The sequence below is a fragment of the Papilio polytes genome, unplaced genomic scaffold (genome assembly GCF_000836215.1).
Source record: "Papilio polytes unplaced genomic scaffold, Ppol_1.0 DF822845.1, whole genome shotgun sequence".
NCBI classification, from domain to species: Eukaryota; Metazoa; Arthropoda; class Insecta; order Lepidoptera; family Papilionidae; genus Papilio; species Papilio polytes.
In genome coordinates, this window is record NW_013526359.1 from 5,534,870 (window position 1) to 5,558,756 (window position 23,887).

At 31.6% G+C, this 23,887-nt stretch overlaps 2 protein-coding genes across 2 annotated transcripts; both read right to left on the minus strand.

Annotated features, from left to right (window-relative positions):
• Positions 1-10,743: 10,743 nt before the first annotated feature.
• LOC106105415 (succinate dehydrogenase [ubiquinone] iron-sulfur subunit-like) lies at positions 10,744-11,773 on the minus strand. Its single transcript, XM_013285709.1, has one exon. The coding sequence runs from the start codon at positions 11,672-11,674 to the stop codon at positions 10,802-10,804; it is 873 nt and encodes a 290-aa protein (XP_013141163.1). The 5' UTR covers positions 11,675-11,773; the 3' UTR covers positions 10,744-10,801.
• Positions 11,774-19,776: 8,003 nt separating this feature from the next.
• LOC106105418 (facilitated trehalose transporter Tret1-like) lies at positions 19,777-22,936 on the minus strand. Its single transcript, XM_013285712.1, has 7 exons — positions 22,802-22,936; positions 22,451-22,606; positions 21,669-21,871; positions 21,276-21,462; positions 20,635-21,017; positions 20,270-20,381; positions 19,777-20,096 (listed from the first exon to the last, which is right to left on the minus strand). Exons 1-7 carry the CDS (start codon positions 22,845-22,847, stop codon positions 19,816-19,818), a joined length of 1,368 nt encoding a protein of 455 aa, XP_013141166.1. The 5' UTR covers positions 22,848-22,936; the 3' UTR covers positions 19,777-19,815.
• Positions 22,937-23,887: the final 951 nt, after the last annotated feature.

Below are 23,887 nucleotides of genomic sequence, written 5' to 3' on the forward strand. Positions count from 1 at the left end.
CCGCGTAGGACTCGACTGCGCGCGCTACTAGAAACATTTCTACGTTCCTTCGTAACGCTATGTAGAAAGCTTTTAAAACCTATTTCAAACTATTAATGAGGATACGATATAATGAAATAGTTTATGATAGAAAAAGTTATAAAATACTATACCAGTGTTTAACTTATAAATAAATATTAAAAAAAAAAACATTTTTCATTTTAGCTAAAATTTTGACTATTATTAAGGTATAGTTATGTGACGTAAAATGTCGGAGGTTCTTTAAAAATGCTGGGAAATTTACTATTTCCTTTGTTATCGATGACTACTGATTTGTAACAAATGTTTTTGTAGACGTTATTACCGTACAGAACCTTTTCTTATGCGCCAATTGATACGCACTTGACCGGTATAAAAGAAAAAAAAACATTGATATGTATAATGTAAATCTTTTCTTTCAATTTTTACAAGAATGTCTTAAAGTATTGGACAAATTCACATGGTTGTCTTAATTTGGAAAAAAGTTTACAAATCACTGACAGATTTTAAACTTCGTAAGTAATTAATTTAACCAGACATTTTGTGACCTTATCGTGTAGTTAAACAATACTTTCATTCGTTTCATCGTTTCTTTTTGAGGTTTTTGATATTAAAGGCAAACGTCTCTTTTATTTAATTAGATATCTTGTAACATTTTCGTTTAAGGAAGAGAAAATGCTACGTGATTAAAAGATGTTTTAAACATAAAATTGCCATCGGCCAAAGAGACTTTTGATTTTAAAAAACAAACACGGTAATATTGGATATTTTACTAGCCTTTGTTCATTGAAATTATTACGAAAAAAAGAAGAAAGTTGTTGGACCAAAAAAGAAATCCAATCTTTTCTAAACATATTCTCAGTCGGGAACTAAAAAGATCTTGAACGAAACTTTGTATCTGTTATTTAAACGCTTCGTTAAATCAATTGATATCTTGTTCAGCTATTTTTCATTTTTTTACCAAAACTCCAAGCATAATACGATCTTTTTCACGTCATGCACATCGAAGCACCCTTATCAATCATAGTCATCTCATATTCGGCCAACCCACTGCGTGCTTGATCATTATATTGTTTTTTCCGTCAATGCCACGTTAAACAGAACCTACTCCGTGGAAGTCTGAGCTAAATAAGAAAATGAAACAATATTTTTTATTGATTAGCTGTTCCCGTGCGATATCATTCGCATGACATAACAAAAACATTATTATTTCATTGTTTACACTCCTTACAACTTTTAATGCAATTCTCAAAAATCAAATGATGACAACTATTAACAAAGTTACCCTTGCTCTTGACTGAGAATTTAAGTAACCGTGGCAACCTTGCTTTTATGATGGTATTATTTTGTCATTTTTGTGCCTTTCTCGCAACATTGGGAAATAAAATTTTCACAAATACTAGAACATGTTTTTATCTGGATGACACATAAGTATATTTTTATTTATGTTTATGTTAGTAATATAAAGAGATAAATACAGCCACCCTCAATTGTATACCAAAGTGAAAACGCAAAAACTAAAAAGCTACGTCATGTTTAAATATTTATATTTCGTCGAGGAGAAAAATAAGAAAGTCACCTTTTGTAATAACACACAAACGAAATATTAAGCTTTATTATATGAAAATCGATATTACCAAATTCCATTAAACAAACCCCTTCAATAACCTAAGAAAATAATTATTAATGTAATTCAACAAATGGAAAAATTGATTACTCGATTAATACGAGAAATCGATTAAATTTACGACTCTTCAAATGTTTGAAATTGTTAAAGTAAATGACTTTTATATTTCAAAGGTTTTATTGACGAACGAATTCTTTTGTTTTTCTTAACTGTAAAAATGTTTTTATTGTCCCAGGGCTTTTATTACTAACTCAATTAAATGTAATCATTTTTTTTTTTTACAATTAAACTAAACACTTAAAAGTTTCCATTGTTATAAAGCAAATAAAAACTTAGTCCAGTTTAATCGGATTTTGGCTTTGACGAAATAACTCTAAATTATTCTTTTCTTATATAATTATGAACAAATGGATTCTGAAGTTAGTAAAAATATTTCAACATGTTTTCACATAGGAGGAGTGTTGTAAGGTGTGAGAGTAAGTAAGCACTTAAAAGTCCACTTAGTCAGCACTTTAAAAACTTAAGCCGAACAGCGAGACTCAAACTTGGTTGCTTATATTTTTGCATTAGGTTTCTACTAAAGGCCTATTTTGAACTAAATGATAAGGGTTTAAAAACTTACAAAATTTTTGTATTTCGTACCGTTTTTAACTATATCTATTGAGGAAAATACTAGATGTACTTTCCTATTACATTGATTTAAAAATGAAATAAATGTTTTTTATTAATTCTTATAAACTGAAGTGTACTATTTCCTAAGGCGTGGTAACGATCCAGCTGTTCTCATTAATAAAGAGGCATAAAAAGTCTTGCAAACTTACAGTACAGTATTGTGCCGCTCAGTTCTATTCATAATGAAGAAAAGCTTTCTTACTTGATAAATGCTCCCCAAGCTACTCATCCGTCTTCATTGTACAACTCATTAGTTTTACCCAACAATTATAGAAACCATTAGCATGTGTAGGACAATAGAACTGTGTTTAAATAGGACACAATTGAACTGTTCTTAACTATGTCACCGAGAGATCGAGAATACTGCCTAATCGTAATTTGTCTAGGTATATTGTTTAAAAAAATATTTTTGTAGTGTCTTAATTTTTTTTTATATTTTTTATACGAGTATGTTAAACGTTCTCGTGTTCATATATTTGTCTAAACACCTTATCAAATTGATTTTATGATTTATGCTATTAAAAATATCAAAATATGTCAAGTATCTGCCCTACTTAAAGTTTCTAAAAGTCATAAGCTTCATATAGCAAACCTATATAAATAATAAAGTATATGTTTTGTATGTATGTAGCCTGCGGTGCGATAAATATATCATAAGGTAAGAAAGTATTCAAAATAATCCCAACTAACTGTAAACAGAGTTAACGTTGAAAAGCTTTTTTCACTTTGAATAAGCTTCAAGTCGTTCAAGACAAAAGAAATCTTAACAACTTTCACGTAAAAACCTTTAGCATACAAATATTAACAAAATTTTGACGAGATTACGCTCTTTGTAAAACTAAAGCAGGCTTAATACAACTGACGACAAAGAAATTCTCAACGAAATATTTCTTTTTACAAACTTATACAAAGGTTCAACTTATAGCGGCTTCTTATTTACGTTTAATACAAATCAGATTCTGCTATGGAGATTATCTTGTCAAATTTCGTCCAGGTCTGTTCAGACGTTTAGGTTATATACTCTAACAAACATCCATCTATCCATCTTAACTTTCACATTTATGTTATTAGTAAGATTATGTTAAAAGCTCGAGATTTCTGAAACTTCAAATGCGGACATCAAATGACCAACCTCGTCGCTTCCACTGATTAACATATTTTAATTAAAGGACGTAGATAAGATTAATGCGGGATCACGAATTTTCATATATTATTATACTCACTGCTTAATACGATAAAATACTTATTTTTGTACCATTTAAAAAATTGAGTCACTCAACTAACCAATTCTAAATATAAACGACCCTTGTCGTACACAAAACCGCAAGTACTTATAGAGTTTTAGCGAACCCAAACAAACTGATATACCAATTTTTGACCACAGAGAATGCTAACATTAAATTTCATCATATAATACGTTACTGTTCTCTTTTCACTAGCTTGTTTCTCAACTTTGTCCGCGAGGAATTAAAAAAAAAAACTCAGTAAGTAGCCTATCTCTTCTTCCAGACTATGTTCTACATCTGTGCCAATTTTTACAGAGACACGTTGTTACAGATATCTAGTAATAAATACATACTTTCGCATTTATAATATTAGTATGAAGCGTGATTCTATTGAAATTAAGACGATTGAAAACAGTCTGAATGAAGCACTCGTTGGAATTTAATATGAAAATGATGATTTTCCTTAAACCCAGTCCTTTCATCTTGGAAAATATTCGATAGCGTAAATGTAATATTGGCTTACCTTTATTTGGTAATAACGTGTGCTCAAATATATTTCATTTCAAAGATATTTTGCTCTGAAAATGTAACTCGATAACTTTTTTCTTCATATAAACAAAAATCTAATCTTCACGAATAATGTAACATCGAACAAAAGTGAACTTGATGACACCATAAATGCTTTTATTCTTGACTTTCCTTCGCTTTATAAAAAAGTAGCTTTCGCCCGCGACTCCGTCCGCATGGAATTATGTGTTCTATGCCTATGTGTTCATCCAGAATATGCTCTACATTTACACCTAATTTCATAGAAATTAATTCAGGTATTTAGGCAGTAAACTATAACAAACATTTAAACTTTCGCATTTATTATATTAGTAACATGGCATTGAATATTTGTATCAACTTATATTATAAAAAAACATGAATTGTTGTAGGGTTGTATAGTATAGTCATTATTATTACATTCTGCTTAGTAAAGGTTATGAAACAATTTTTATAGAATATACCACGGTAATGCCATATCTAGGCGTAGAATCTTTAAGTATAAGGCTCTACATTAATTTCAAAGAAATGATAATTTAAGATTTAATTTTCAAAAACATGTAACTGTTTATATGGATTTAAAATAGGTAAAATAAGTACTATCATGCAGGCAGTGAGAGTTTTTAATTAATTTTATAAAAAAACTGTAGTTTTTAAAAATAGAATCCGCTTGTTGACCTCATGACCGAAAAACTACATAACATCGGAGTAATCAACGATTGTTTCTATTTTAAGAATTAATTTATTTCGCCCAACGACAATATTTTCTTACGACTATTTCACAATGAGGTCCTGAACGTTGCGGAAATTGCGAAAGATACCCCGCGGGCTTCCCATGTCTTTTTTTATCGAATACAGATTTTGTTTAGATTTTTCCAACAAAAGGAAGTTGTTTTATGGGATATTCACGTAAGATAAAAGCTTCTACATAACAAACAAAATACATTTTATAATTCATCTTTAATATTTTTATTTAATCCATTCCATTCATCATAATAGTTGTTAAATATGGCATTAATGAGATAGCAAATAAATACTTTGAATGGTTACAATAATGGAAATTTACTTAATAGAGGGTTTATCATGAATTTGTGAGAAGGTTTTTCGTAACGTCATCGAAGAATTGTTTTATTACATTTTAGCAGCGCCCCTACCGGCCGTAATGTGCACCAACAAATCTTATACAATTTTTTGTCGATGAAACAAATACGTCCTCGCAATTGTCACGAAAGCATTATTGAAAATTACGAAAAATATTACTCGACGAGTTAGTTGAATGAAATAAATCATTAAAATGCAATTGGAACAGCACGTTTTAATGAGTCTTCTAAATAAATTATCTCTCAAAGTATATGAAATATTAATGCAAGTTTACAAAGTTGCGTGCTATCACAAAATTAATCACTCGCTTCACTTAATTCAAATCGCTTTACCCAAAAGACCGCGTTCTAATTTACTTTCAAATACCAAAGGACCAGAATTTTATCTTAAAGGCCATATACATTTTGAATAGATTTACGTGATTTTAAGCAACAATAACTTAACAGCTTAGTTTAAGTTTTATTTCAGTACAAATTCTAGTTAGTAATTTAAACATGTAGTAAATACATAGACTTAAATCAAGGTGCTCTAAAAATCATATTTGTATTTATAAATAGCGAAGAAAAATATTCATATACGAAATCGAGGAATATACAAATTTTGTGTCATTACACGAAAAGATGTCTATAAATGTTACAATATCTTGATACTTGACCAGAAAGAGGGCGAAAGAAACTATCAACCTTTATGCATTGATATGAATCCTAAGTATCAAGAATGTTGCAATAAATCGACCAGTAGACCCTCGTAAGTGAATTATGTTCGTTCTCACGTGACCAACGGTCGAGGCTCCCGTGATCACTCATCCTGTCCATCAATGGAAGCTATTCGTCAATGTGGACGCATTACTTACGACAGAGGCTTTTTCACCACATTTTTGTAGTTTTTTACACGAAAACACGGTTTATAAATCACTATTCCGTGTACTGTGTCCGCTAGATGGAGTTGTTTAGGTGAGAATGGTTTTAAGGTATGCATTTTTTAATCTTCCTATCTCCAAAATACTTTTAACAATCTGCAAACTTACATTAAAACAACTTCATATTATAATTGTATTTCTAATTTCCTTTAAATACAAATTACTTTCAATTGTGTTTATTACGATTATGAACTTGTGTGGTTCTGAGTACATTTTTATACAAAACAAACGTAATTTTAAAAGTTATAGGTCCCATATAATTCAAATGATCCTATTGAATAACGCAATAGGGAAGCGTCTAAATCATCTATGCCTATATAAGATGGCTTCGCGCGATGTCTGTGTAAATCCTCGATTAATCACTGTCTTGCACAGACGAGCGCGAGGCTTTACGCGAAGAGGATTGCGATAAACTCATGCACGAATTACATTTGTACGTAAAATATACAATACAATATAATAAATTAATTGATTAGGTAATAAGAGGTCTTGTCATAAATTCCTTGTAACTAATGTTTTTTGTAACGTTGATTTTTATATTAGAATAGCTGTTGCCCGAAACTTTCGCAATAATAAGATAAAAAAAAGTAGCCTATACTATGCCCGTCTATGTCAGCTACCCTTTAGTGAAAGCCCGGTCTAAATCAGTCCAGCTATTTCGGAGATTTGGACAGCAGTCTCGGGCGTAAACCGATAATTCAAATAATTTCGATAACGTTACTAATACGTTCTCGAAACTGTCGCATTTATAGATCATTTAAATAAAACAAGATTTTTTCAAATACATTCATAGTTCGTTGAAGAGATAACTTTTGAATACTTATTTATATGATTGTATTTTTCTTTGTATTCACATTCAAACTTAAATTATTAGATATTAAACTGATGTCATAGAGTTACATAATTCTTCTTTGATAGTTTTGTCTAATATATCTTGTGTTATATAATATTTTATCATATTTTGGCTTACAGCCATTTGTAAAATGTAACATGGAAAAAACTAAAATGGAATGCAGTTCAAGTTTCCAGTTTCAATTTGCGATCTATTTGCATCCGACTGAATGGAGCCCTAAGCAAATATTTTCACGATAAAAGCCCTGGTGTCGGAATTAATCCGCAAATTGATATCTAGGCCACTGACAGCTTTTAGATTTAGATCGGTCTGGACATTTATACAAATAGTCGTGCCTGAAATTATCTATTTAATGTGTATGGAAATAATTAATAGCTAGTATATGTAATATTGCATTATCTATCTAAACTAATGTTATAAAGAGCAAAGATTTATATAATATTTTTGGATTTTTGTATATATTGAAATAACTCAATAACTACTGCGCCGATTTAAAAAAATCTTTTACCATTAGGAAGCTACGTTATCGCAGAGTGACATAGGTATTTTTTTTTATTTTCCCGTAGGCGAACTCGCAAGCAACAGCTAGTAATTAATATAAGTGGACCTAAATTTCATAAACTTTAACTGTACGGGAGTTAAAATGCAACTGGAGGGAGTAAAGTTCAATAAGAATGCTTTTTGCGGTTGAGGATAACAACGGCCATATTACACTGGATTTCATTTATAAAAGGAACAAATAAAATGCCATAGAATCTAGATTCTCGTATATCTTTGAATATATGGTTATTTAACATCTGGTATTTAAGTCACGGACTAGCCCGGCCAATGTAACCGGGTCAGGAAAGTTAGTTAAGATTTCAAAGCATCGAAGCATGCTATGAAATTTTAATTCCTTGAAGCGGACTCAAGAATTGTAGACTCCACAAATAAATAAAAACTAAATGACGTCATTGGGTTTGTACATTTTGAAATGTAATGTGAGTTATATTCCCAGATTAAGTAGTTTACATAAATGTGGGCTTTCACAGAATATACGCTAATGAAACCTAGATTTTTTACCTCTTTTCTTAAGAGAACGAGAAGGGTCACAATATTTTTTGCAATTGTATTTCGTGGAATGTCATTGTAATGTTTTCGAATTTTTGAGCTAGCCTCCACAGCATTTATCTAAAATAATATGTGACAGCTGCCCATAGAGTATAGGTGCCCTGTCTATACGTCCCCCCTTTCAAATCCATTTTCCTTTCGCATATTTTCCTTGATCGCAAAGGTTAGGAAGAGGATAACACAAACACGATTTTTAATAAACTCTGTGACAAAGTATTAAGCAAACATTTCAACAAATGCTTTCATGTCGCCAAATCTGCAGGAACTATGTAGGTCACTAGCAAGTTTCTCAACCTGAACTTTGTGTAGACATTTGTATAAAAGATTTCACAACAATACAGCAAAGCAATTTGTTCACAACAAATGTTTTCTAAAAAATATTAATATAACTCAATGTTAACGTTACAAATTTAATTACTCCTATTTTAAAATAGGAAAAATAGACAATTTGTGTAGTTTAATTTTGGTTTTGATTGAATTGAAATAATAAAAAAACAAACTTGAATACGATGATCCGTTCAGTTCTTTAGGCGACAAACTCTAACAAACACCCATCCATCCATCAATCCCTCTAAACTTTCGTATTTATAATATTAACTAGTATGAAAACTATAGTACCATGTGCCAGTAATAATAAAAAGATCAAAGGTTTTTTAAACAAATTCAAAGTAAATTCTGAGTCAAATAAAATGAGAACAAACAAAAAATCAAGCAAAAGTACTTAGGTAGGGAATCGCGCGTGCCTTTGCAGAATTAATCACTCGCTTCTCTAAATTTAAATGTCTTCACCCAAAAGGCTGCGGTTTTATTTACTTTCAGACGCCAAAGAGAACAGGATTTTATCTTTAATGGTCCATATTTTAAGATAGAAAAGCAACCATTGTTTGTTTACTTTAAGCTTGAGAACATATCAAAGTTATTTACAAGACAAAATTATTCAACGTTTTTGAGAATCACAAACATCAATTTTAGTAATATTGTAAAAGTGTGATATGCTCTATTGTATTTTATGATCAGAAGTATTGAATTCAGAAGAGAAGAATTCGAATTCTTAACAAGAAATGTTACATGCTACAAACTTCTATTTAGTTATGGTACATAACTTACTACTTTTTTATTACTCCTAAAAATAACTTAAAGATTTTATTCTGATTTTAACTTTTTCATTGTACGCACTACAATTGAATCAGACGTATTTTCACAATTCTAGACAAAATAATAAATCACAAAATCAATTTAGATTGTCATAATAGAGCATTATTAGTTATCAATAACATTTCTTAAAACGTTATTCAATCTAAGGTATAAATAAACTCTATTTTAAATACCGGAACAAATCGCCGGGGGCGAGCCCGAGCTGTTGACAGCTAAAAGCTTTTTAAGGTTTGATAAATGTACCCGGATTTGCTTCGTTTATCTTCATTGCATTCACAATCACGTTTAATAATCATGGAATGGTATTGTAAAGCCAGAAAGTAAATGTATAGACAAACGTTTACATAGATATTTTATATAAGGGCTAGCTTCACTCGCTACTCCGTTCGCGCGGAATAAAAAGACTGATTTAGAATTCTAAGTGTTGTCTACAGCGGTCGTTTCGCCATTTTGGCGGATACACGAGGCCCCTAGCTCTTTTGCAACCTTCAAACGTTGAGCAAGTTAGCTCATAGAGTTTGTCTATTTTAATTTGAGTAGAATTTTCGCATTTATAATAGTGAAAGAAAACGGTTGAAGCAATTACCCTACTTTCATTAACACCTTACTTTATTGCAAAGACTTTTATAGCGGTTTTAATGACGGTATGGTCTACCCGAGCGAAGTGTTCACAACTCCCAAACACACTTGTTTTATTATCCTTACAACTAAAGTAGAACTTTTTCATTCATCATTTTTCGTTTTCCGTTAGTCCAAAGAACAAAAAATCGTCTTTTTTAAGGATTATCTCAAAAACTGGTATTTCTTATTTCTACTCGAGAAAATCTCGGATATAGTCTTATGTTCTTTTAGGTGTAAGGGGCATACAATCGGTGGGAACCTCGGGGTGATCATCGCTGTATTCAAGATATTTTTTAATAGATTTCCTATAATTAAATTATAAAAAGTAAACTAAAAACTATTATATTTAAGGTTGCCTTGCTACATTATAACCTTAACATTACTTGCTTTTGTTTTTTTTATTTCAAAAGCTGAAATTTTATATATACTCAATACCAGGTGAATAAATGAACCATCGCAATATGCACAGAAATGATCAATATTTCAGTCACGATCTAGGTACGAACTTGCAGACTGTAATTACCGAACCAGGTCTGGAGTATGAATTCGCAACAGCTGCATAAAATTACCATATTTAATCGTTTACATAACGCGTAATAAATTTTCATTTATACGTATCTTAGTTACGTTAGATGTTAATATTACCATACTTCAGATGAAAATTACTACAGTTATTATAAAATGGTACTTTAATATTCTACCAAAGGAGTTGCATTACTCTATTGCTTTTTAATACATTTTTGAACACTAGCAAAAGGTCCAGTTATTTATGTGAAATTTAATCATCTGTGTTAGACCCTTCATTCATTATTCAATAGTTTTTATTAGCTAGAGTACTGGATTTAATTAGGTAAGGTTAGTGGGATAGTAATCCTTAGATAAGAAACTAAAAGAATATTATTAAAACCTGATAATTTAATTTCAAACAAACCAATACTTTCAAATTACAATAATCATTTAATTTTACATTTCTGCGTCCAATCACCAGCTGCTGCGTACTTCAACGGATCCAAATCTGAGTTTTCCTTCTTTTGTATTCCCGAAATTAATAGTTTGAGCTTAGCTATCGCCTGCGCTGGATGCAAACCCTTCGGACAGTCTAACGAACAGTTCATAATAGTGTGACATCTAAATGCTTTGAAATCGTCGCGTAAATCATTAATTCTTTTCTCAGTGTCTTCGTCTCTTGAATCTATGATCCAACGGTAAGCGTGTAACAAAGACGCTGGTCCTAAAAACCTTCTCCCATTCCACCAGTAGCTGGGACAAGCAGTCGCGCAACAAGAACATAAAACGCATTCATACAAACCAATCATCTTTAAATTATCTCTTATGCTCTGCGCGTACTGAAACTGTCCGATAGGTCCTTGAGTTTTTCTAATAATGTACGGACGAATACTACTATATCCTTTAAAAAAATGAGCCATGTCTACTATTAAATCTCTCATCACATACATATGTGGTATAGGATATAAGGTAATCACTTTACTTTCAGGAATTAGTGTGATGCAAGCGAGACAGTTCCGCCCTTGTAAGTTGACAGCGCAAGACCCACAAATACCTTCTCTACACGAGCGACGGAAAGAAAAGGTTGGGTCCATATCTTTGATCTTAATCATTGCATCCAAAAGCATTTTACCGCAAGTACTGATATCCAAGTCGTATGATTGGATAGTCGGTTCCTTTCTACTAGCGATTCCTTCAAAACGATAGACTTTGAAAACTCTTCTTGGGCCGATATCTTTTTTTGGAGCTGTCGGTTTGTGGGAATAAAAGAATCGGCCTATCCCACGTAACTCACTATGCCATTTGTAAATACGCAACATGATTAATATATTTTACTAAATTAAGATAACTGTATCATTTCCTTGTATCAAAAACTTCGATATTAAATGTTTGAATTCTTGAACTTAAATGTCAATATTAAAAATTGACAGTGGAATTTTAATCATAAATACGTTTTTATATATGTCGGAACTCCCTGTTTGACCACATTTTATTTAAATTAAAACTCTTTACTTTGATCTATAAAAATATTATATTTATTTTTTTCATAATTTCTGATATAACTTGTATAAAATCCCTTGAGCAAAATCTTCCAAAGCAAGCGTTAATACATCACGTAAACTTTATCAGAAACTGATAAACTTATTTCATTAGTTATTAAAGTAAATCCTATCGGAATCTTGATTATTAAGAATATGTACTCAAGATTTTATACACGTACCAATATAGAGAAGTTATTTAATTAAATGTTTTATTAAAAAACTAGCTGTTGCTCGCGACTTCATTATCATAAAAGAAACAAACTATAACTATTGCGTACATCAGCCAACTTCCATTAAAAGTTCTGCCTAAACTAATCCAACTGTTTCGAGGATTATCCAAAGAAACGCGGCCTTGATAAATAGAAAAGAGGACAGACAGATTTTATTACATTAAATCATTCATAGTTATGACCGTAGGGTCTGTACGACTTATTAGCCGTCACCTCTTATAAAAACCGATAATTCAGTTTTAATATAAATTTGCTAAAACAGTACTAGAAAAAGAAAATTTTGGTTGTCGCTCAAATCTCGAACGGCTTGGAAATTGACCAAAAATAGACATTTTATTTCGTTATTTTACGGACCCATGTACAGCTGTAGGCAAGTGTCAAAGGAAGTCGTGTAATAGGCAATTTCCTGCAGGACTTCTCGTGACAGGCCAGATTTCCGTTAATCATTTCTTTGTTGTCCAACAAAGAAGTTCCGTTCAAAAATATAGATTATGAAGTCAACTAATAGACAAGAATATGTAACTTTTTAATTTGAAAGTTTACTATTTGATGGTAATATAATAAATAACAAATATTTCTTTGTTGCTGATAAGTTGAAACTTAGTAACTTTAACTCCTAAACAAAAAAATGTAGATACTGTTACAAAAAATAATCGTTCACTACCATTTGTGTTTCGTAATTATTTCGAGATTTTTAACCACTAAAAAGAAAGAGGTTTTCAATTAACTTGTATGTTTTTTGTTATTAATATTATAGTATCAGAATAGTAAATAATTTATACGTTACTTGTATGTTTATCAAAAAAATAATATAGTAAAATATTGAAAATCCAATAAACTCTTAAAAGCTTGGTATGTCGATGGTAAATAATTCTGCAGGATGAAGCGGGAAGAGGATGTGTTTATGTCGGAATCTTGAATAAATAATACAATGAAAGCTCCTAAAATAAGATCAGAATAACGTTTGATTTTATTACGTTTATAATATATCTTGCTTTGTTTACGATCAGCATTAATTTAAACTTGTATCAACAAAAAATGTTATTTATTATGTTTAACGAATTGAAAAAGTTTCACAAGCAACAAATATTATCATGAAACAAACGGAAATTATTAATTACTTGTATAATGAAATTTGCAAATTTTTTTCTCGCAGCATAAATTTAACGACAAAACTCTTACGAGTTCTCAAATTAATGTTTTAATACGAAGTTGTGAACATTTCCCATCAAATAAATAATTTTGTTTATTTCATCTGAACAACGACTTTGTACAATTTAATACAAAGTTCAATTACGGTCAAAATATTTTAAGTACAACAGTTATTTTTCGGTTCTACGTATGTAACTGCGTAGAATAGGCGTAGTTAAGCGTAGAATAGTGCGTAGCCTTCTCGCTACGCCAAGAGTACACAAGACTGATTGTAGGTATCGTAACCATAGAATTCCATTAACAAAAAAATTTTATAACTAAATGGTGGTATTACTACTTAAAGACTGAAGGAAACAGCATATGGTAAACAAAAGAGTTAATTCAAATATAGACCAGCTGACATTTTCTTGGAGATTGCCTAAGGTCCCTTTGTATCGCGTTTGTCATTCACAGCACACAATATCTTTGAACCGAATAGAGGTCTAGATGTGAAACAAGTATGCAAATATTAACTTCTTCAATTGCGTTGAAATTAAACGATACTTAATTATCTTTCGTATAAATTACGCGGTCCGAAATCAATTCAAATTGCGGCCGACATGGGGCGAGGGCGAACGGTGCGCGAAACGCCGTAATTGTGGCAATTACGCTCACGTGAACGCCTCGAATAAATTCTGAAACGTCGATAACAAACTTTATGAGACATCAACAAAAGTAACAAACTAGGTACGAATCCTCGTAAACTTACCTTAATGTTATTGGGTCACGGTTTTGCGGACAACGGGATATAACAACTTGGTAGATGGTTTACACACAATATAATACCCGCTATAGAATATCTAACTAAATGCTTTATTGAGTAATTCAATTTTTCAATTGATTTAAGAACCTGAAGAAAAAGAAGACGATTGTGTTTATCTTACTAAATATTATAAATGCGAAAGTTTAGATGGATGGATGTTTGTTAGAGTTTGTAGCCTTAACGGCTGAACGAATCACGATGAAATTTGGCATAAATGTAGAGGATAGTCTGGAAGAACACATATTATTTCACACGGGCGGAGTCGCGGGCGAAAGCTAGTAAAAAATAAATAAATAACGAAATCTGTCAATTAGAAATGCGTGACTTAATTGAAGCTTACCCAAAAGTCTAAATATCTCGCCATTTAAGTATTTAAAATCGATCACACTTTTTAGGTTGCAATGGAATGGACATTCGTAAATTCTGATACTCGTATACCTGCTAAAAAAACTCCAGTCAGACAAAATCAAATGTTTGTTTTTGTTTTATCTATTTGTAAATATCTTATTTTCGAGTCTAATTATTATTCTGTTACGTACTCTTCCGGTCGAGTCAGTACATTGGGTTGCCAAAAAATCTACCGTTGTTAAATAATGATCACTTAGCAACCCCTGGGACACGTAAGGGTTATTTAATGGATCTACATTCTTCAAACTAACGATCTAAATTGCTGATTTATTCGTAATGTATTTTGTTTCACAAATTCTTGTCTATTTAACATTTATTTTACAATATAAAAGCACAAGAAGATTTTGAAATACTTCATTACTAGCTTTCGACCGCGACTCCATCCGCGTGGAGTTATATAAAAAAAAGTAACTAGCCTACGTGTTCTTCCAGACTATGCACTACATCTATGCCAAATTTCACCGAGATCATATTCGTAGTTTAGGCTATTCTAACAAACATCCATCCATCTAAACTTTCGCATTTACAATATTAATAAGATTATTGGTTTATCTACATTATATAATTAGATTTTCTTGTATTATTAACTATAAACAAATAGTATATCTTATGTTTGATAACATAATATCAAAGATCTCATCGTGTTTTGATTATCTTGTTAAGATAAGTATACGTAAGGGAAAACCGTTGAACCGTAAAGTTTCTCCTCGTTATGCGATAACTCAATTACTGAGGCTCGTTCTTGTGAAAAACTTCACTCTACAAACGTTTTAACATGAAAATACTAAGGTATTTAGTATTTTATTATCGATACTTGTATCTTGTGTCTTTAACAATTGCATTAAAATGAATTAAGGTAAATAATGGAAAGGTTCTTTGTGTATAATATCATATATAACTTAAAAATACATTAAAAACCTCTCAGTACTAACTTTTTCTTGATTCGATACACTCTCGGAGGCAATCTTCAAATCTGTTCGCCCTTTCATCTCGCGTCGCGGCACGAATCGAGTAAAGTACATACTTTTTATTTGGAACGTGCCATAAATGTTGAAAATGTTATTTATTATTTGAATACTTTGCAGAGTGATAGCTGATGTCTTTATTTTTTCGGTTCGGAGGTCTTATCATGAATATTCGTGTGAACGTTTTCGTAATGTCATCGACAAAATTTGTATTAAACTGTATTAAATCTGACGTTAGGAAAATGTCCTCGCAATTATCACGCGATTTTCGTGATAGCCCCTTTGCTTCGTTTTCTTTAGAAATGTGTTTAAAATGTTTGCTCACTTGTGAAATAAACCCTCTTAGGGATTTTACTCCTAAGGATTAAATTTGTGTATCATATAGTTATCGACAAATATTTACATTTTTAAAGTAGAGAAGAATATAAATGAAACATTCGGTATTTGAAAATAAAAACCATTACCATTACCGTTTAAAACTGGTACGCACTGATTACGCGGTGTAACGTTATAAGTTACATGACGAGCATAAGTAGAAAGTAGTCAGTGCGTAGTGTTAGGGGAGCATAAACGAACAACGGACCTCTAGTTCCGTTTGTCAGACCTCGTAACACCGGTCAGGACCCAGTTTTATATTTCCACCTGGTTATTTTCTAAATATCTACATGTTTTGTAAACTCAAAGTGGACCCCATTAAGTGTATCATATAATTGATAGGCACTTTAACGCCGCACCCCAGGGGTACAATCTACTCAGCAAGCGATAGGTACGGACGTAAATATTTTAAGAGGGTTTTGATGAAACCATTAAGTTAACTTATCGATATCCCTTTAAACCCTCCTACGTGTTGATGGTCCAATCTGCTTATATATGCAAGACCCAATCACGCAAGGTATACCCTAAAGAGTTCCTTAAAATGCTAAAATATTTATAAAAATTTTTAAGTCGTCGAAGTGCGAACTAATCTCAAAAGACCTTCAATAAGTAGGTTTTATTTTGTTTTCTGGTTTTGAATAAGTTTACGAAATACAAGTATTTCTTTCCAGAAAACCAAACCGTACCTCTTAACCTATATTATTATACCAAAAAAATAGTTACACACTGTTTAGTTATTGGCCATGATCGCATTTTACAAGCTTACGCTTAAAAATGTTCAATAACCATAATTTGTCAAAACCGACACCCGCCGACATAAAAGGGTTAACGTAATGTTCAACCTAAAACGTAGTTAAACACTCTAACTTTTTATAATAAAGCTCATAGTTTTTAAACTTCAATAACTTTCTATAGACACATCAATCATCTGAAAACATAAAACACCAAAGATCCCTGTGTATCGTAAATATTATTAACTGCTTTAACATTTTGCAAATGTCAATCTTAATCAACAGTGTAAAGGTTTCTTTTCCCTTCTCAATTGATGACGATATCGTTGCAAATATAGAGTTAGCTTTCTTTAGATTGAACAAGATTAATTCGCCTTACTCATCGTAATTTATGGCTTCGAGTATCATTTTATTTTGTATATTCAAAATTATGGTGATACGAATGACTGGCATGAAATAAAATACAAAGTGCTGTTTATGTTTTAGACAACAATAAAATACAGAATAAGTGTTGCTATTTTTAATATTTCGAATCTTTTGTCTCGTCTATTAATACATAGATTGAATATATTTAATTAAAATAGAGTTTAGCTGTTAAAAAAATATCGAGGTCATTCAATAAAAATACACATCTCTATTAATTATTAGTTTGGTTTGTCTCCTATCAAAATTGATACTACCTTCGTAATACCCGAATAAATCAATTTAAATCGTTACCTACTAGCACTGTGACAGGAAGATAATAAAATTAAGTCAGCTATGGCTCCGAAACCGTGTGTAATTAATTTAATTCCTTCACTTTGTTCCTGTTTATTATCGAATTTAGATCATCGATAGCATACATGATAAAGTCAATCTTATTCATCTTCAAGTTTTCCTTACATAGTTATAACTTAATCGTAACTTAATTTTATTCAAAATATTGCTAAACTTAGAGTTATGTCATATTGGGCTGACCAGTCTTTTAGTGTTTTTTTGTGAAATTCATTTCTAAGGGGCGCCGTTAGTGACCGAAAAACTGCGCGGCCGATAGACGTCCAATCGTATCAGTATATTAATGAATTAAAATAATATTTACAAACATCTCTACAAAAAAAACATCTTTCATGTGTTATTTCAGACTATCCTCTATATCTAACCAAATTTCATCGAGATCCGTTCGGCAATTTATGCTACAAACTCAAAAAATCGCATTTATAACATTAGTAAGATTGACAGTTTTTCCGCTTAGAAATGACAATATTGCAGCGTTCGTGATATTGCAAGACGTCATAAAATTTTATTCCCAGATCTAGTGAACGAATGACTTAATTTAGTGGAAAGTTCTTTTGCTGGAGTGGGATTTTATTGCGTCGTAAAATTGAATTTTCTTTTCTTTTCAACTACTTTAAAAGCAATATACTTTCATTTATGAAAAACATTGTTCGAATAGGATTTAGTCGTAAGAAACTTTAGCTGTAAACAAAGTTGTTTTAAATACAATTTGTATAGTGCATCGTTTTATTTATCGTGCTGTTAGTACATGCAGATGTATCATACCAACTAATACAATATTATAAATGTAAATCTTGGATGGATGGATGGATGTTTGATACTACGTATCTCCCGTGGCTTAACGAGTCTCGTAGGAAATTAACATTGATTTAGATTTTTTATTTTTTGTTTTAATTTCGCGCAGATAAAGTCGTAGGAAAAAGCTCATATCTATATATTTTGTACCGAAGCAAATAAATATCAAATTGTAAATTCTCTCTCATTCGTCCATATTTTACGATAATTTGTCCACTTTTGTAGCGAAAACATATGTAATTTTTTTCACATAACTCCCTTGAGGCGGAAAATACACTAGATCGTCCAATAAACGTCCAAATTATATTTGCCAATCTAATTTGTTCGTCCGTCTGACGTAAATAAATGTCGAGCGGGTCACATGGGGAATTTTTATTGTTTGATTTAGGCAACAAAACGTACTGGACCTTACAATTTGAGTGAAATTTATTGGTAGTAATTCATATATCGAAAAACATTTAGCACCTTCGCAGACTAGACGTTTAGAAAGAGCGTATACCTTTCATTAAACTGTCGCACGACTGTTGTGCGATTGTCGATTCGATGGACAAATAAAAATCGAGTAGTGTGCGTACCTTTATTTAAGCTCATAGGAATCAAAGCGCGAATAAACAGTTGTGACTAAATATTAAACATGGATAAGTCTTGTCTTAGTATCATAAACCTAGGCAAGAGGTTTAGGGTCAATTAAGGATAGGAAAATATAATACCGAAATAATATAATAAGGGATATCATAAATCTTTTACTTTTAGAGCTAAATTTCATTAGCAGGTGTCGAACGCCGTAAAACTGAATTTATTGCCAGCTCTAAACGAGGATGACTAATCAAATGGAAAACTTATTTAACAGATAGTGATCTTTATTATATAAACCCTTTCACGTTGGATATCAAAACCGAATATTCTTAAAATAACTGAATAAACAGATTTCGCTGAAGCATTAGTTAAAAAACAAATGAATAATGTTGACTTTGCATATAATTCTGCGTTTTAACAAATCACCGAGAAGTATCTAGATACTAATTTGTCCTTATCCCCATTATTTATCTACTAGCTATTCATTAAATTATAAAAAACTTTGCTTGTTTACATTTGTGAAATTCTCAAATGCAAATGTCAAAATTCAAATGCAAAAAAGACAATTTATATACCACTTAATTCATTTACCACTTAAGCTTAACGGCGTGAAAAGTTTTTAAATTGAGTCGATACTTTCAAGTTATTTGCTGAAAATATTTCTCAATCATCATAATTAATACATATTTTGCGTTGCTTTTTAATAAAAGGTGGTAAAAATCTTCAAAAGATATTCTATATTCAAAGGTTTAAATATGATTATGTTAAACTTGATTCAGTGAAAAATTTAAAAATAAAACTTTAAAATTTTAGAGCCGTATTTCCAGTTTCGTAGGTGTCGTGTTTCAAAGACTGTAGCTATCAAAAGCGTACGCCAGCATTCATGTTCACTGGCCGTTAAGAAAGTAAGGAAACATGTCCAAAGGAAATTGATTGTTATCTCGCCTCTTTTCAAACGATTTTACGCTTTAACTTTTAAGAACCGACAAAAGGGATTCTAAGGTACAAGTACATATTAAAAAGGCTAAAAACAAAACTATGAAAAACTTTTATTAAAGCAACTTTTTTTACAAAGACATTAATCTTAAAGTGTAGTAAAGTTAACTACTCTTTATTTCTCTTTTTGCCCAGCAATAGCCATTTGTATTTCATTAAACGTTTTCCCTTTAGTTTCTGGTATACAGTAAAACGTAAACAAGCAACTCAATGCGCAAACAACAGCAAAACACCAATACGTTATAGCTGGGCCGACCGCAGTTGTTAACGCAACCAGATATTTGGAACTAATGAAAATGCCCAAAGCAGCAAACATTATGCTGATTCCAGCGCCAAGTGCTCTCGCTGGACCGTCGAACAACTCCGCCACTAATATCCATAGTAACGTTCCTATACCTGAGGGCAAAAATCACAGTTTAAACTTACTCCATTGGCGTAGCGACCACGACCTTTGACATAAGATGACGTCAAGAACAGCTGGGATATGTTTTAAACAGTAAAACAGCCTATAGAGACAGTACGGCTGGCTACATATAATTATATTTTAATAGTAATGACGTAATTCTTACCTGCGCTGTAACAAAATATTACCAAAAACAACGATATCAACGGTAAATAATTCATAAAACCGGATATCTCATTCCCGTTCTCACGTACTTTAAAAAATGCACCTAAACCGACCTGAAAAAGAAAACTATTGTCAGTAGGAAAAATCGCAACTATTTCTTTATTATTTTTATCATGCGCACATTTTTGACTTAACTGTCGCACAACTTTTTAATCACGCTTTGATTCCTGTCAGCTTATATGGAGGTCAGCACACAGCAAACAGATAAATTTGCTACGAAACAATCGACAATCGCACAACAATTGTGCCATAGTATAGTCAAAGGTTTGCGCCCGCTATTACATTTCATACTAAACCAACTCTTACCATTCCTATAAGAATACCAGAGAAAGATATCATTAATATGTGCCTTCTTTTAAACCAATGAGTTGCTGGTGTCGAACAAAAGCTTGCAAACAGTTGAATCAAACTCATTATTACCGATGCCACTTCTGGCATTACATTAGTCTTTGTAGATTCCAATATCGTTTGCAAATAAAACGACACCGCTGTGAATCCAACTAGTTGTGTAGAAAATGCAAACACCACAGATATACAAAGCGATTTTAAGAATATTGTATTCTTGATTAATTTCATTTTATTAACTTTCTCATTATTCATTGAAGACGCGTACATAATAATCTCTTCTTTAGCCACTTGTTCGGAACCATGAATGGATTTTAAGATTTTAATTGCTTCGTCGGTCTTTCCTGAAATCATAACCAATTATTTCAAATTGTAATTAATATTATACCATAAGATAAATCTAATTAGTAGTATTTTTTTTAAGAAAAGTTATTTTTTTAATCTATTACATCGAAGTTTATTGTATGTCAAAAGTTTTAATCATTTTAAAATTGCAACTTTTCACAATTTTCCTAATCCATACAATTTTTGGACAATAGTTTGTCAATATCAATTACATCGCTTTGTCTTTTCTATTTACAATACTAAAAAAAAAAACTTACCTTTAGAATGCAAGAAGTATGGACTATCAGGCAAGAATAATATCGGAATACTAGTAATGAGGTTTAACACAGCAAATACTATACTAAATGTGGTATATGAGACAAACGGGCCAATCGACATTGTCAGGATACAACCGATTGAGGAAAATACTTGAAGAAATGTGCAGAGAGCTCCACGCAGGTGTTTCTGTAAAGAAACATTATTAATTGATACAAAATGCTCAAAACATTAAAATTCAAAACAACGTTAATGAACAGAGAGTAAGACATGGGATAACAAAAATGACAGAGCGTACATAAAAATAAATGTATCTACAAATAGACAATTTAATAAATTATTAAGCAATATTTATAGTTTCAGAGACAAATAATTAATTTTACAAATGATCTTACATCAGAGATTTCCGAAGCATAAACTGGAACAATCGTAAGCAAGAAGTAATCCGAAATGCCAATGATAGCACGTCCCAAAATCAATACCCACACATCCTTCACGAAGATGAAAAGAATGCTCATTAACACCTTCGGTATACAGGTCAGTAGTACGCAGTACTTTCTACCGATGTAGTCTTGTAGCATACCAAGGACACTAAGAGCTGAAAACAAAAATTTTAAGCTGAAAACTTTATACTTATAAGCTAGGGCAATCGCTTCTTGCTTCGTTGATCGCTTGGTGTGATTTCAACAAAGAGGTTGAATGTATGAGAGTTTAATAAAGGACTATCAACACAAGGTCAAATACTCATCGCTTTGAAATGACTCCTTTGGGAATATTGGATCACATACATCTGTAGACTCGCAGACATATGGATGCGATTTGCCTTTACTGAAGGGACCGATTCTGCCTATAAACTTATGTCGGCTACACCCAGGTTCCTTACAATCAGACAAAATCCACCTCTTCATACACATTTAGATTTGCGCAACTAACGGGATAGTATTAAAAATACAGTAATACATCCTGTATCACCGACTTCTTTCCATACAGAGACATTTCAAAGATGCTTCCTATTGGCTACTGTTCCATGTTTACGTCTCAATGTGTACAAAATATTCAAACGTCTATAACTTATAAAGTGGAGCATCACAACCAGATTCCCTGATATTAAATACAATTTTAACGTTTGTACTAGGTTTTACTTGTAGTTTATGTAAATAATCTTAGATAAACTTACTGAATATGTTGCATAGTGATGCAATGGAAACTATCCATGATCCCTCCTCATCGGTTATTGGTCGACGTAAAGGCGTTTCCGTGGCGTTGCGGAGTTTGACCAGCACTGGCGATGACCATGACAGACTCATCCCAGTTGTTATCATGGTCAGGTTCACTGCAAAACATAGTATTTAAAAAATCTCTAAAACATGTAAAAATTTTAACACTCTCACTGCGGTTGCGTTGCCTGTAATTATATGTATACAGCGGCGTACAGGGAGTCATGGAAAAAATAGTAAGAGCTCACAACGTGTTAAAAACAATTTAGTATTTTAATTCTATATCGCGAGTTATAAATATCCATACTTACCTATACCTATTATAACAAACTGTCTAAATCGAGGAGATTTGTACATGATTAACACTGGCACTTTCACAATGTTGATGATGTTTTTGTTCTTTTTTAAAAATATTATATAAAAAAAATCACTAACCTAACTGAAACACAACTACTTTTAGCGAGTTCTTAATACAACTGTATAACCGTAGACATTACACTTATAATCTATGTTTTGTTAATTTTTATTACACCTTTACAGTGTCTAATCGCATCTTAATATGTGAAACAAGGTATCATATCGGAGCTTGTGTTCTTATTTAAAGAAGATAATGTAATGTCCGGGATTTAACGTGATTTTTTACTTTCTATTAATAAAAAAAATGATGCCTGTGTAGTAGCAACTGCAAAGCAATATCGGCTAAGCTGTTAAAGATATAGGGAGGCTAACTTCTAAAATGATGACCAAACAATAAGGCAATAAGTGGTTTTGGATTGGCCACACAGTCACTGGAGTTCCCACTCCTATTCTCCGGGAAGTATTAGTGTCACAAGGAACATCCCTAAGTACTGTAAATAAGAAAAATATTTAAACTGACCCGGTGTTTCTTCACACCTTACTCTCATGACCTTCTAAATAAAATACGTTGAACGTCTCTTTAAGCTGAAATAAAAGTCACAAAGTATTAATAATATTTACTGTTATGATTATCCTTACTTAAGGTTTACACTGTTGTAACACTTTTATAATATGTCCCTTTTCTTCTCGTTGAAATAACAGAGATAGAAATATATTCTCATACTTCGACAATATAAACTATCAAGCATAATCTTGATAAACAAAGATTTCTTGTTTAATCGTATTTGTCTAAGATAACTGTCTCAAAGGCGTATGTCATAACCACTTAAATCTATTTTAAGATAATGTTAACAAAATCCTTAATAAAAGTTTAAGAATAAACTATTTGCATTGCAACATTATTACAACATTTGCGGTAAGTCTCCATTGTAAATAAAATGTCATGACAATATTGCCGTCCTCCTCATTCTGTTTCAAAAAACAGAGATAACAGTATTGTTCGAGCACTTGCTACGACATGTCGATTTTAGGCAGAAGTC